General features: G+C 58.3%; 1 protein-coding gene across 1 annotated transcript; it reads left to right on the top strand.

Annotated features, from left to right (window-relative positions):
* Positions 1-182: 182 nt before the first annotated feature.
* Positions 183-7965, top strand: LURAP1 (leucine rich adaptor protein 1). Its single transcript, XM_062581882.1, has 2 exons — positions 183-428; positions 5319-7965. The coding sequence occupies exons 1-2, from the start codon at positions 183-185 to the stop codon at positions 6027-6029; spliced, it is 957 nt and encodes a 318-aa protein (XP_062437866.1). The 3' UTR covers positions 6030-7965.
* The last annotated feature ends 4468 nt before the right edge of the window (positions 7966-12433 follow it).

The following is a 12433-nucleotide window of genomic DNA, read 5'->3' as shown; positions in this document are numbered from 1 at the left end:
CGTCGGGGAAATACGGCAGCGGTGCGCGTGCGGTCGGCGGCTTACGGCGGGGCGGGGCGGGGCGGGCGCAGCGCGGCGGGCGGGGCGGGGCGGGGCGGGGCGCGGCAGGTGGGGGCGGGGCCGGGCCCGGGTGCCGGTGCCGGTGCCGGTGCCGCCGAGCCGGGAGCGCGGCCCGACCCCGCATGGAGGGCGGCGGCGGCGGCGAGGCGCTGCCCGCCGACCTGCGGGAGCTGGCGAGCAAGGTGGGGCGGCGGCCGCCCGCCGGGCTGCTCCGGGGGCTGCGGGCCGAGCCCGGTCCCGGTCCCGGTCCCGGTCCCGGTCCCGCACCACCGCCGCCGGCAGCCGCAACCGCCAGCCCGAGCCCGGCGCCGGCCCGCGGCGCCCGCCCGCCGCTCGCCGACCGCCTCCGCGCCCTCCGCCTCGACCTGGTGAGTGCCGCGGCCGCGGGCGGCCTGCCGGGCCCGCGCACCGCCCGCCGGGGCTGGCCGCCTCGCGGGCGGGCGGACGGACCGACGGACCGACCGGCTCCCGGCTCGCCCCTGCCCCGCCCCGGGCACTGGGGCCCCCTGTGGGGCCGGTAGCGGCGCTTTCTGGCGGCGTTGGGGGCATTAGATGCGGGCAAAGTTTTCCTCTAACCGTTTTGGGGTGAAAGAGCAGCGTTTTGGACGCGCTAGGCGCTGAAGGGTGATGCCAAATGGCTCCTCTTCCCCCACCGGTGAGGACCCCGGGCTGAGCCCCCTTGGTTTTTTTTGGGGGGGCCCACTCCAGGGCGTCCCCCCAGCGAGGGACATCTGCCAAGGGCGTCGCGGTGGCTCCTGCCCTGCAGCCCCGGCGCTGGGGACTGCGCGGGCCTGGGGGCGCTGGGGGTCCCCGCCCCACCGCGGGGTGTCCCCAGCTCCCGTCCTGCCCCGACGGAGGGCCGGCGCGCGGGGGCTTCTCCCCGGCTCTGCCCCCGACTCACCGCCTGCCCTTGGGTGCATCGCTCGGCACCCTCTGCCTCTGCGTTTCCCCTCCTCCCCGGCGCGGCCGAGCCGCTTTCCCGTCCCCCTGCTGCTTTCTGGGATTCAGTCCCGGCGTGGGATTGTTATTTTTCGGGTTCCCAAGGATGCCGCCGCCGCGCGGGCGGCGGGGACAGCTGGCGGCCGCCGCAGCTGTGGGGCGGCGTGCGGCGGCGGGAGGGCGACGGATCCGCCAGGGAAGGGGGCGCGCGGCGACCCCTCGCCGCTCCGGGTTCGAGTCCCTGCGGGGTAACGCGCCCGCGCGTGGGCGCTGGCGGGAGCTTTTTCCCCGTGGTTTGCTTCCTGATGTAGCTTCTCTGGTGCCTGGTAGAAGGGCTGAGCTCTAGCTGCAGCCTTTCTTGAGAGGTTAGGGGAAAACAGCTATAACCTTTCTTGTCTCCTTTTAATTTTATTTATTTATTTATTTATTTATTTTTCCATGCAGTATGGAGGGAGCAAATATCCCTGCTCCTCCAGGAGACGTGGCTGAGATTGGGCAATGGGTTAAAATGTTACTGGGGGAAGGGACTCTCCCACGCGCACGCACGCTCAGAGCAGGATTGAATAAGCATCGTTTCTATAGGAAAAGGGGCTAAATATAGCCAGCATCCATTCCTGCCGCCGAGGAGGTCTTCCACCTGCAGCACTGGCCCGGCCTGAGCAGTCTGTACTGGGGATTTGTCCTGTTGTGAGGAGACCCTGAGAACCTCTCCCGGCCCACTCGGTGTTCCCGGGGTTGGTCCCAGCAGCGTAAACCTTTCACCCTTCCTCCACGCTGACTGCCAGGTCGCACTCTGACCAGAGGAGAAAGGTCTGAAAGCCCTTGGCCGCTTGCAGGAGGCGGAAGGCGCTCTGGTGTTTTCCCCAGCCCCGCGCTGCCCTGCGCCGCCCCGGCGGGGAGCTGAGCGCCTGGAGCTGCTGCCCTGCACCCCAGAAGCAGCCCCACGCAGGCGGGCTCGACTCATAGTCTGTGAAACGCCTTTGGGGCCAGACTTGGGGTGATACTCTGTTAACCTCAGCTCGGGGTGCAGAGCCAGAGCCTTTCCTGTCTTTGGCCTGGCTGTTTGCATCAGCAGACCAAAGCACAGGGGTCGGTGGCTGCATCCCTAGACTGCAGGTGGGGAAAGTGAGGCACAGCCCACTCCTGGATGGTGGCAGATCTAGGAGTAGAGCCCCAATCCTAAATCTCAGCACAGGGCTCCCCTTTTCTCCCTCATTCCCTTGTGAATAGGAACCTAAATACCCCCCTACTCCAGCTCCTCATAGCGATGCCAGCAAACTTTCCTCTGAAGCATCTCTGGCCCACGCACCACCCTGCTGTTCTAGCAAGTGAGTGCTAAAAGGAGAAACTTGCCTGGCAGTGGGTGGTGGGGAGAGAGGGAGCAAATTCCCACTCTCCCTTCCTAATCTAAGGAGGTCAAATTCCTCCTTGCAGGAATGACGGAAGCGGATTCGGAATGAGGAGAGTAAATCCTGCCTTCATGCAGCCCCAGGCTTTGCATACACCCTGGGCGTTCACAGCTTGCTTTTTAGCATTGCAAAAGGAAGGCTCTGAGTTTAAATGCATTGGGGACACAGCAGGGACAGGAGAGGACAGGGCAGAAACATTTTGTTTGTGAAAATGGAGATCCCGACTTGCTAGTTCGTTGCTGCACGCCCCTGCGGAGGCAGAGCCAAGGCATTTACTTCAGGCTGATTCTGGCGTTTGACTAGTTAGACTTTTGTGCCTTGGGTTTGGGGTTGGGTTTTTCATTTTACTTGAGGTCCCACAGAAAGTGATCATCCCCATAGGTATGTCTGTCTATCTTTCCTTTTTTTGCATAACTTTTGAACTTCTTGGCCATTTTCCCCCTGCATTACACAAAACCTAGAAGTCTCAAAGGTAGAAGGTGTCTACTGGTTTCTTGAGCATTGACTGCTGGGGAGAGAAGAGAAGACCTATTACTATTTCCTCACACCACCTGCCCACTGGTGTGAGCTGTGCTGTCTCAGATTAACCTTGTATTGGACATCAGGGTATGTCCTGTACTAGGAAAGAAATGCTACCAAGGAGGAATAAAATGCAGTTGATCTATTTGAGAGGTTCTTGAGGTCCTTCCGTACAACCTTGTTTTGTTGCAGGGTGTTCTAGGGGTGCAACAGCAGGGTTCAGGCTGGCATAAAATAGCAGCAAAGCAGCTGCCAGCTCTTTCCAGGAAATGAAAAATAGGGGGTGTTTTTTCGTTTGCATCCCACCAACTGATCTCAGAGTGGCTTTTGACCTCAGGGCTCTGCTCTGTCCATTGCATACATGACAGAAGCAGTTGGATGTGGCAGAGAGAAATGCAATTACTCAGACTCCAGGGAAGATGCTAGGAATTGCCAGACTTCCTAGTCCAGTGTCTTCTCTGCGCCAAGGCCAAATGCTTTAGCAAAACATGCAGAAAAGTCCATTGTAGGCAGTTTTAGAAATAGCTTGCCTAGAAAGGAAATTTCTGCAGTTCAAAGCTGGCTCCGGCCCCAATTTGGGCAGTTTATAGCTCTCTTGTTGCTGTTATTTTTTTAAAAAAATCCAGCTTGATGGGCCGGGGGGGAGGAAGGGTTTATTGTCAGGGTCTCTACAAATGTTTGCCCATTTTCTTTGTGTCCTACTAAGTGAGAGGCGTCACATGCCAAAACTCTGGCTGGAGTTTTCTCAAGCTCCTTCCTCTGTTGGTTTGTTGCTGAGCTAATTGTGGGACCGGAGATGGGGATCTCAGGGGACCTGTGGGTCATCAACAGACGGGTGACTGGAAGGCCACCGGATGCTTGGGAACAGTTGCTGTGCTTAGAAATGGTCCCAGGGGACTGTGTGGTTTTCTTTCATGTGTCAGTGCGAGGGATGGGATGAGTTTGAGAACATGTCTGTGGGGAATTGTGGGAGCCCGAAAGGACTGTGCTGGTTGCCCGTAACCATCCCTTTGCAGCTCCTTTAGCCAACACGTGTTGGGTTTTTCTTCCCACCTTTTGCAAAATTGGGGGAAAAAGAAGAGTCAGAGAAACAATATGCACCATTTTGCATGTGTCGAGGTAGAAAGCGGAAATTAGCCACATCTGGTCTGCCCTGCTGCCATCCCTGCTCAGATGCAGTGTCTGCAGCAGTCCAACTGAAAGGGCTTCTTGCAGCCTCTCTCGCATGTTTGAGGAACATGCCCCAAATACCCCCTTGCATTGGCTGTCCATAACTGTCCCATTATGGATTTCTCTCCCTCTCTCTCTTTTTCCCATCCCTTCTTATTCCCTTTGCTGGCGATGTATTTCCATCCTGTGCAGGGGAAATCCAGGGGCTTTCAGCAATGAGTATCATACAAGCAAGAATGTCTTGGCAGGCTGGCCTTCCCGTTAGGAAAACAGATGTTTCTACAGCAATTGAAGTTTTGTGAAGAGCTTCCCCTCAGCCTCGGAGGGACAAGAATCAGCAATGCGAGTACTGTGATCTCTCCCGTCTCCCTCCACGGTCTCCCCAGCTGCTGCTCAGGCTGTGCCCAAGCAATTGCCGGGACGGATGCTTTGTCACCTGTTTTCTTTCACGTCCTGAAAAAAATGCTGCTTGGCTGGTAGCTCTGGGAGTGATTCAGACCTCAGTTTCTAAATCCTTCCATGTCACGTGGGCACTGTGCTTCCCTGGCTCGGATCAGACACCTCACTTATATGAAAAGGGGAGAGGTAAAATGCATGAAAGGGTCCAGCTGAAACAGCCCAGAGAGTTGGCTAGGGGGACTGCCCAGGCCTCCAGAGGAGCTGGTAGTCCAGCAAGATCCTTACCTTAATAATGTCTTGGAGTCTTCCTCCCCGAACACTCTGGCCCTGTCCCCCTGGGATTTCAGTCTGGACCCAATGACTACAGTCATTTGCTTTCTCCAGTCCTCATAGGAGGCAGTGATGTAAATGCCATGGATTTTCTAGAGGGTGTTGGCTGGCCAGCGATTGCCATGTGCCACTGGTCCCAGGTGACAGTGTCCCCAGGTCTTGGGAGAGGATCTCTTGGAAAGAGGATGGGGGTTTCCTTGCCAGGCATTTCCCATGCATGGTATTCAAGTGGCTTGTGAGACCCATGACCACAGCAGTGATGTTTTTACCTTGAAGTGGGTACAGTGGCACTGCACCTGGCGTGTCCAGTGGATTCCTGGCTCTCTGGATTGCTTCTGCTCTCTGGAGCTGCCGGCGGCTTGGGCACATTCCAGGCTGCAATGGGACCAGAGAGAGAAAGGTGTGGGCTGGGATTCGGGGTCTTGGTCTCTGGATGGAGGGGGAAGTGGGGCTGGTTCCTCCTGACCTGTGCGCTCTCCATTTCCCTGCCAGGCCTACCTGAGAGCTGTCGATGTGAAAATCCTGCAGCAGCTGGTGGTGGTGAACGAGGGCATCGAGGCAGTGAAATGGCTGCTGGAGGAGAAGAGCACGCTGACCAGCCGCTGCAGCAGCCTGACCAGCAGTCAGTACAGCCTGGTGGAGAGCCAGGAGGCATCGCGGCGGGGCAGCTGGGACAGCTTGCAGGACCCCAATGACAAGCTGGACAGCATCTCCATTGGCAGCTACCTGGACACACTGGCTGATGACATGGATGAGTATTCCCAGAATGCTGCTGACCCTGCCACAGCATCCATGCCAGGCAGGGCCCTGGCCAGGGCAGAGCAGGACTGGGCCAGGATTGACCATGACAGAGGCTTATCTGCAAAGCAAGAGAAGGGCAAAGCGGAGCATGAATGGCCCCACGCAGACCACTTGCCTGCTGGGCTCCCCCAGGATTGGAGCTGTCTGGACCAGCAACGGTTTGCTAAGGAGCCCCAAGTGGCCAATGGCTATTTGGGCAAGCAGCCCTCCTCTCTGGAACCAGGCAAAGACACCAAACTGTCTTTAGGGGCTGGGGAAAGGTTGGGGAAGGGTAACCCAGGTGGGAAGGCTCGGAAAGCTGAAGCTGACTTTGAGAACTGCAAACTCAACAGCAAAGTGCACCTGGAGTATGATGCCCACTGGCGCTGGCTTCAGTCCCAGGATGATGTGACGTTTTTGTAGCCCATGCCTTCGTGTTCTCAGTCCAGCTCTGCCAAACATCTGCTCTGCTTCATGTGTTTCTGCTTGGGAGAGTGATATTGCTAGGGAAGGGGAGATAGGCTGGCTTGGCTGTGTCATGCTGCCCTCTGACAGCCCCCTGCACTGTGGGGAATGCCTGCCCCATGGCAACTGGGAGAGGCAGGGCAGGGTGGGTCCCTGTAAGTTTAATCCTTTGCTGCAGGGTGATGCTTGCAGGTGACTGGTCACAAGCAGGGACCTGGTGGCTGGTGACTCCTCCGTTGTCCTTGAAGAGGGACATCTTGCTTGAGCTGGCAATGAAGGGTTGGTGGGGGACACCTGGGACAGCAGAACTCCTGGATTCTCTCCTTGGCTCTTTGTCAGCCCTCTGTTCCTCAGCTTCTCAGCTGCAAAAGCTGGGGACCCTTCCCCAAATCCACCACTCAGAGAGGACAGGAGATGCTCCCACACGTCCACAGCTTGGCACCAGCATGCTTGGTGAGAGCTGTGGGGCAGGACTGTGAGCAGAACGCTCTGAGCATCTCAATGGGACAAGCTCATTTCCAACTTTCCTTTGAAGGCCAGTATCTATCAAGGGTGATTACATGTGAGAAGAGCAGAGCACTTGGTGGGAGATGGAAATCCATTTTTCCTCTTCTGTTTCTGGACTGTCTCCCACCTTGTGACCAAATCATGAGGAAACCCCAGTCAAAAAGTACTGGTCTTGATGAAGTGGGAGTGTACAGACAGCCTGGCAGAGTCTGTGAGGTTCAAACTACTGTTAAGTCTCATGCTTTCCCCTGATGCAGTGTGATGGAGGTGATGGCCAGGATTCTTCATCTGTGTGATGAATGGTGACAGATCTCTGCAGCCAGCCAGTAACCGGAAATGTGAGGTTCCTCTGCAAGGGTGGATTTGCAATGTCCCTGCTCTAGAGACATCTCTGCCCTGTTAGCCTTGCCTTCTTCCCGTGCCTTTTACCATCCACACACTATGCTTCCCAGCACACCCTCTTGCTGGCTTTTAGAGCATGGCTTGCAGCTGGAGCTGTATGTTAGCTTGGCAGAAACTGCTCCCTGTAAATGAGGATGCGGGGAAGGACCTTGGCATCCTGAAGCCTCTGTTTCAAGGAGAGGGGCTCTTCCACTTGCACAGTGGTAGGGAAACAAACCTGAGGTGTCCCAGCTTTACTACCTGTGAGTGCATCTGCTCCTGACTGAGTGTGGAGACAGCCTCATTAGGGAGTTGGTGCCGTTGTTCCTCTCTGTCTGTGAATCCCAGCTTGGCTGTTTCCTTGTTGAGGTGGTGGAAGTTGGGATAATGTCTCTGAAGTCAGTGGCAAACCAAGAGAGGGGGGAAGATGTTGTGAATATTTCTAGACCAGAGGTGGTGTGAGCTGGACAAGTTTAGGAAGGCAGTTGGGTGCCTGCTGGGGTCTGCCTGAGTTTAGCCTTGTACCTCTGAAACAGCAGCTTCAATGGGACTCTGCTCTTTGCTGAGACTTGTGAGCACCCTCTTTTACACAGCAGCAGGAGAGATCCTCAGAGCTCTCCTGGGTGGACACAGAAAGGTTTTGACATTCATGGCCAAGAGCAGGACAAAACTCAAATTCTTGGGGATGGTGTCTGTCAAGGTCCTGGAGGAATCCCAGCAAACCAGAGTTCGTCTGCCCTGCGCAAGTGGGTCCCATCTACTTGCCCTTGAGAAGTCATGCTTGGCTTGCGATCACCCGTGAGCACCTTACAGCTTCCTGTGTAGGCAGCTATGCCACTGCCAGCTGAGCCACTACATCCCTCGAGGCTAGCTGTCCCTGGCTTTCCTTTAGTCCTGCATGCAATGAATCAGCTGTGGGTCCAGGGGAAATGGTAAGTCCTCTGACGCTGTTGAAAACCACTGTTGACAAAAATGGCTGGCTTAATAAATGGTAGCATTTCTGCAAGGCCCTGCTGCTGGTGCTTTGCTGAGCACACGGGGCCTCTCAGGGAAGGGGAGAGGTTCCTACCACAGCCATCCTGCTTAGAAATGTCTCTGGAGCCACTGGGAGCAGGTGCGACGGAGCAACTCAGAGCTGCGCAGACAAGGCAGGTTTAGCCTCGGTCCTGAAACAGGCACAGGTCTTGGGTCTAGGGATCTGTCCCCATCACCTCACCACAATGACACCTGCCACTAGGAACTGTTCCTGAAGCAGCTGGGTACCTGAGCAGGTCTACCAGGGAGAGTGGTGGGGAGGACGCTGGTGAGATTGAATCTCCCTTGAGATCGGGCATGCTGAGCTAGGCAGAACTATGTCTCCAGCAGCAACTGGTAACTGCTTCCTTCCTCTGCATCCCTCCAGGAGGTTTTGGTTGTCTCCAGTGTCTCCTGTTGCTTTCCCCTTGGTATACATTGCTGTTTCAGCCAGGTGTTGTGCTGGTAGGAGTGGGTACACCCATGGGAACACCTCCCTTCCAACCAGCTCCACATGATGTGGTAACAGGGAGGTTTTTCTCTCCCTGCTCTGACACATCTGGTTTGGCCTTCTGGCTGCACATTTGCTCTCTGCACAGTCCTATCTAGCCCCCTTGGGTGCATGGCAGAGATTTCTCCAGCACGGTGCAGAGAAGGAGCAGCCACAGCTCTGTTTTGAGGGTATTGGGAAGCTGATTCTGGCCTGGCCTGGCTGCTGGGGTGGGTCCTTTAAGACCACTGGAGCTGCTGCTCATGAAAACACCAGCCTTTCCAAAGCAAATGCAGTCTTCTGCCCCAGCCCTGCTGTCCCAGCCACAGCATCCGCTTAGGCTTCTGGCGTTGAAACTGTGAGTTTTTGCAGATGGAGAGGCAAATACTGGAGCCAAGAGGGCTGCACAGGATTTCCTTTTTTTTTTTTTTTTTTTTCTTCTGGGATTAGGTAAACAAAAAATATGAAGGAAACCCTGGAAACAAAATACCCAGCCTGTTTCTGTTCCAAATCCTAAACCGCAGTGATTGGGCTGCTTTGAGCATCACTGAAAGGCCAGACAGTATGGCAAGCTGCGGTTGCTCTTTGCAGCCCAGGGCTGCGAGGAGAAATGTCATGCAAAGGAGTCAGGGTTGGGCTCCTGCCGCTGCGTAGCCTCTGCTGATGAGCACTAGTGAGCTGCTCAACCCTGCCAGCACCGGGGCACTACTCAGCCTGCCTCCACGGAGCACAGGAGCATCCATGTCTCCCACGTGCAGCTCCCCAGCTAAGGAAACAGGGCAAATCTACTGGCACTACCCAGCGCAGCGTGACTGAGCGTTCAGGACAAGGCTGGAAATGAGGCTGGGGGTTACGCCAGCTCTTTACTTATGTGCTCTCCCGTCCATCAGATGGCTCTGCAGGTACCCAAATGCGGATACCCCCACTGGCCTTCTCTGGGGCTGTCCCAGAAGCCGTCCCGGGTCTGTCCCATGAGGTTAGTCCCTAAAACATGCGATGGCCTGGAGACACATTGAGCTAAATGAGAGCTAGCTTTTCAGCAAGGTCATTTCTGTCCCCTTGGACATCTTCTGCAGATATCAGCTGTCTCAGTAATATCTCCTGTCCTGTGACTCTGTCTCTGCTACAAGAGCCTAAATTGCCCAGAGCCTTCAAATCTGAGCCACCGAAATCCAGCTTGTCCCAGACCTTCCCTGGGGAAATACCCTGGGAACATCTGTCTCACTGCCAGCCAGGTGATTTGGGGCAGCAATGGGGCGAGAGCACCCGTGGGTGGGAAACAGCCCGGAGCTGGATGCGCAGCCTCCGCCTGCACGGCCTCCGGGGAAGAGCCGGTTCGCTGCTCTGTCCTGCTGCCCTTGCTCTGCTCTTGGGCTCTGTCAGGTACGAAAACAAGCTGACAGAGCAAGCCCGAGCCCGGCGGGCTCTGAGCCGCTGCCAGAAAACGCCCACCTCGGTTATAATAAAAGCACCAGCAAGCTAATATTTTTTTTAGATATACGCAGAGATTAGGCTTTCTTAACAAGGCACTAAAACACTTTAATAACTAGCGACGGGAGCTGTTTAAAAGTCCTCTGGGCTTTTCCCCTCCCTCTGTGCCGTGCAGCTCTGCAAGGGCCTGTCCCTGAAGTAATGCAGCCATTTAAGTAATTGAAAGTAGTTCCTTGCACAGAGACTGTGTGAAAAACCATCTTTTCCGAGGCTCCAGGGAGGGAGGAGGGGAGGAGGGTGGCGCGAGCGCGGCGCCGGGTCCGTGACACGCATCCAGGCTCCGGCTCGGAGGGTCGGAGGGGGAGACGGTGTCTAGCCTGCCTCCGAAGCGGCAGCGCCTGTGGGCTGGCAGGGCTTAGGGAGATGGTGCCGGACCCCTTCGGCACGCCGGGAGAGGCACGGGCGCTGCGAGGCGGCCGCGAGCTCGGCGCCTGCCCGTGCAGACACGGCGGCTCTGCACCACCGCGCTGCTGGCGCCGGATCCGGCCCCCAGGCCTCCTCCCTGCCTGCCCCGCTCCGGGCTGGGGGGCGATGCACCCCGTTGCACTGCTCCCGGCATCGCTCTGGGAGGAAAACCCTGTCCGGGTGTCAGGGCCTCTTGGGGCTGCTCTGAAATATCCTGGTACCTCTGGGAACGTGGGAAGGGGAGGGGAGCGGGCTGCGGGGGACGTGCGCGCACCAGCCCGCCTCGAACCGCCCCGGCGAGGTCCTGGGTGCTTGGTGACCCGAAGATGCAAAAGTGCAGGTTGAGCAAGTCTAAACGGGAGTTGATAGAGCCCCGCTCCGCTTCCCTTTGCTTAGCAGCGGCTCCCGTGCGGGGAGCCGGGCTGCGAGCCGCGGGCCGGGGCTGGCCCGGCTCCCCCGCCGCCGGCGGGCGGCAGCACCCCGACCCGTCGGTTGCGCCCCTGAGCGCTGCCCGCAGCCCCGGCGTATTTTTTGGCTGTGTTTGTGCTGGTTGCAGGGAGGGTGGGGGGCAGCAGGGGCTGCAGACTGGTGGAGACACATGATCCCAGGGGAAGGGAGGGGGGCCACGCCGGGCTGCGAACGAGCCGGGCATCGCCGCGTGAGCCTGCCCGCGGCTCCGCGCCGGCACCGGGCGGTCCCGGAGAAGGGCCAGGAACGGGGGCAGAGCAGCGTTGCAGACAACCGGGGGACAGACGCGGCGCTGTCCTCCCTCGCGAAGCAAAACGGGCGCCAGCCAGCCGTCCGTCTGACCCCACGTCTCCCTCGGCCGGGTTTGGCCGCATCTGGCAGAGAGTTAGATGTCTCCGAGGCAAGAAATTCCTACAGGTTTCGTGCAAAGAGGCAGCCAAGGTGAAGGGAGAGACGCTGGTGGGTGTCCAGCCTCCCAGGAAAGCGCTGCAGGACTCCAGCCCGGCCGGGTCCTGGCCCGATCCCCTGGCTGGATCCTGCATCTGGCCTGTGGCTTGGTGAGGTCCCCCCAGTTGCCATGCTGGTCTGGGTCATGGGGACGTCCCCAAGCGATGCCACCCTGGGGGAGCGCGTGGGACCCCTGTGACGGCTGCCCCCACCTGCCTGCCAGCCCAGCTTGCATCACTGGTGGGGAGTGGAGGAAAAATCTGAATTGCTTTTCTGAGAAATTAATCTGCTTTTACCGTCTTAGCACAGCCTGACCTAAAAGAAATCCCCCCCCTTCTTTTTTCTTTTTTGCCATGGGGAGTTTAAAGGGGCAATTACAGCAAATGCATTAAGACAAGACTGCAGGAGAAGGGAGCCAGATCCTCACCAGGGCCAGATCGGTGCAAGCAGTGGGGCTGGGCAGTCTGTGGCAGGATTTCCCGGGCTGCCATCTCCTGTGTCCCCCCTGCCTGGAGACCCAATCCAGGTGGCAGGAAAAAATGCAATTTCACGAGGGAGGACGCCGGTGGCGGGTGACCCCCAAGGGGGCGTCCCGCTGGCGGTCCCGTGCGGTGGGCTGTGACCAGGGGCAGCCGTGGGCGCAGGGCCCGGGCTGGGAAGCGATTCCCTCCCTGCAATACGCCTCTCTCAGATGTCATCTCCAGATCCTTGGAGCCACCACGGCGGTGGCGCTCAGACCTCCTCCTGCCCCGTTTTGGTGCCCCTTTCCCAGGAGCTTTAAAGCTTGTGGGCGGCCCTGGAGAGGGCTCGGCTGCCGGGGCCGCCGGGGCCGCCGGGGCCGCCGGGGCGCCAGGCGCGCTCTGCCCCTTCCCGGCTCTCTGCGTGCCGGGCGGCTCGAGCTCAGCCTTCCGAGCAGACATCAGAGAATCCCCACTGGCTCACCCCTGGGACTCGGGGCTCCCCAGGGATGGCCTTGTTGTCTGGGGGGACATGGTGGCCATGTCCCTGGATAACGCATCCAACCACGCTTCCCCCCGGCTGAGGCCAGGAGAGGACGCGCGGTGCTGGCTGGGGGCGCATGTGGCCCTCAGATGGCTCCTCGCAAAGGGGCTTTGAGCCCCGAAATGGCTCCAGCGGGATCTGAGTCCCTGGGGAGCGG

The sequence above is a fragment of the Rhea pennata genome, chromosome 8 (genome assembly GCF_028389875.1).
Source record: "Rhea pennata isolate bPtePen1 chromosome 8, bPtePen1.pri, whole genome shotgun sequence".
NCBI classification, from domain to species: Eukaryota; Metazoa; Chordata; class Aves; order Rheiformes; family Rheidae; genus Rhea; species Rhea pennata.
The sequence above is the reverse complement of the archived record's forward strand: the minus strand, read 5'-3'. Positions and strand labels throughout refer to the sequence as shown.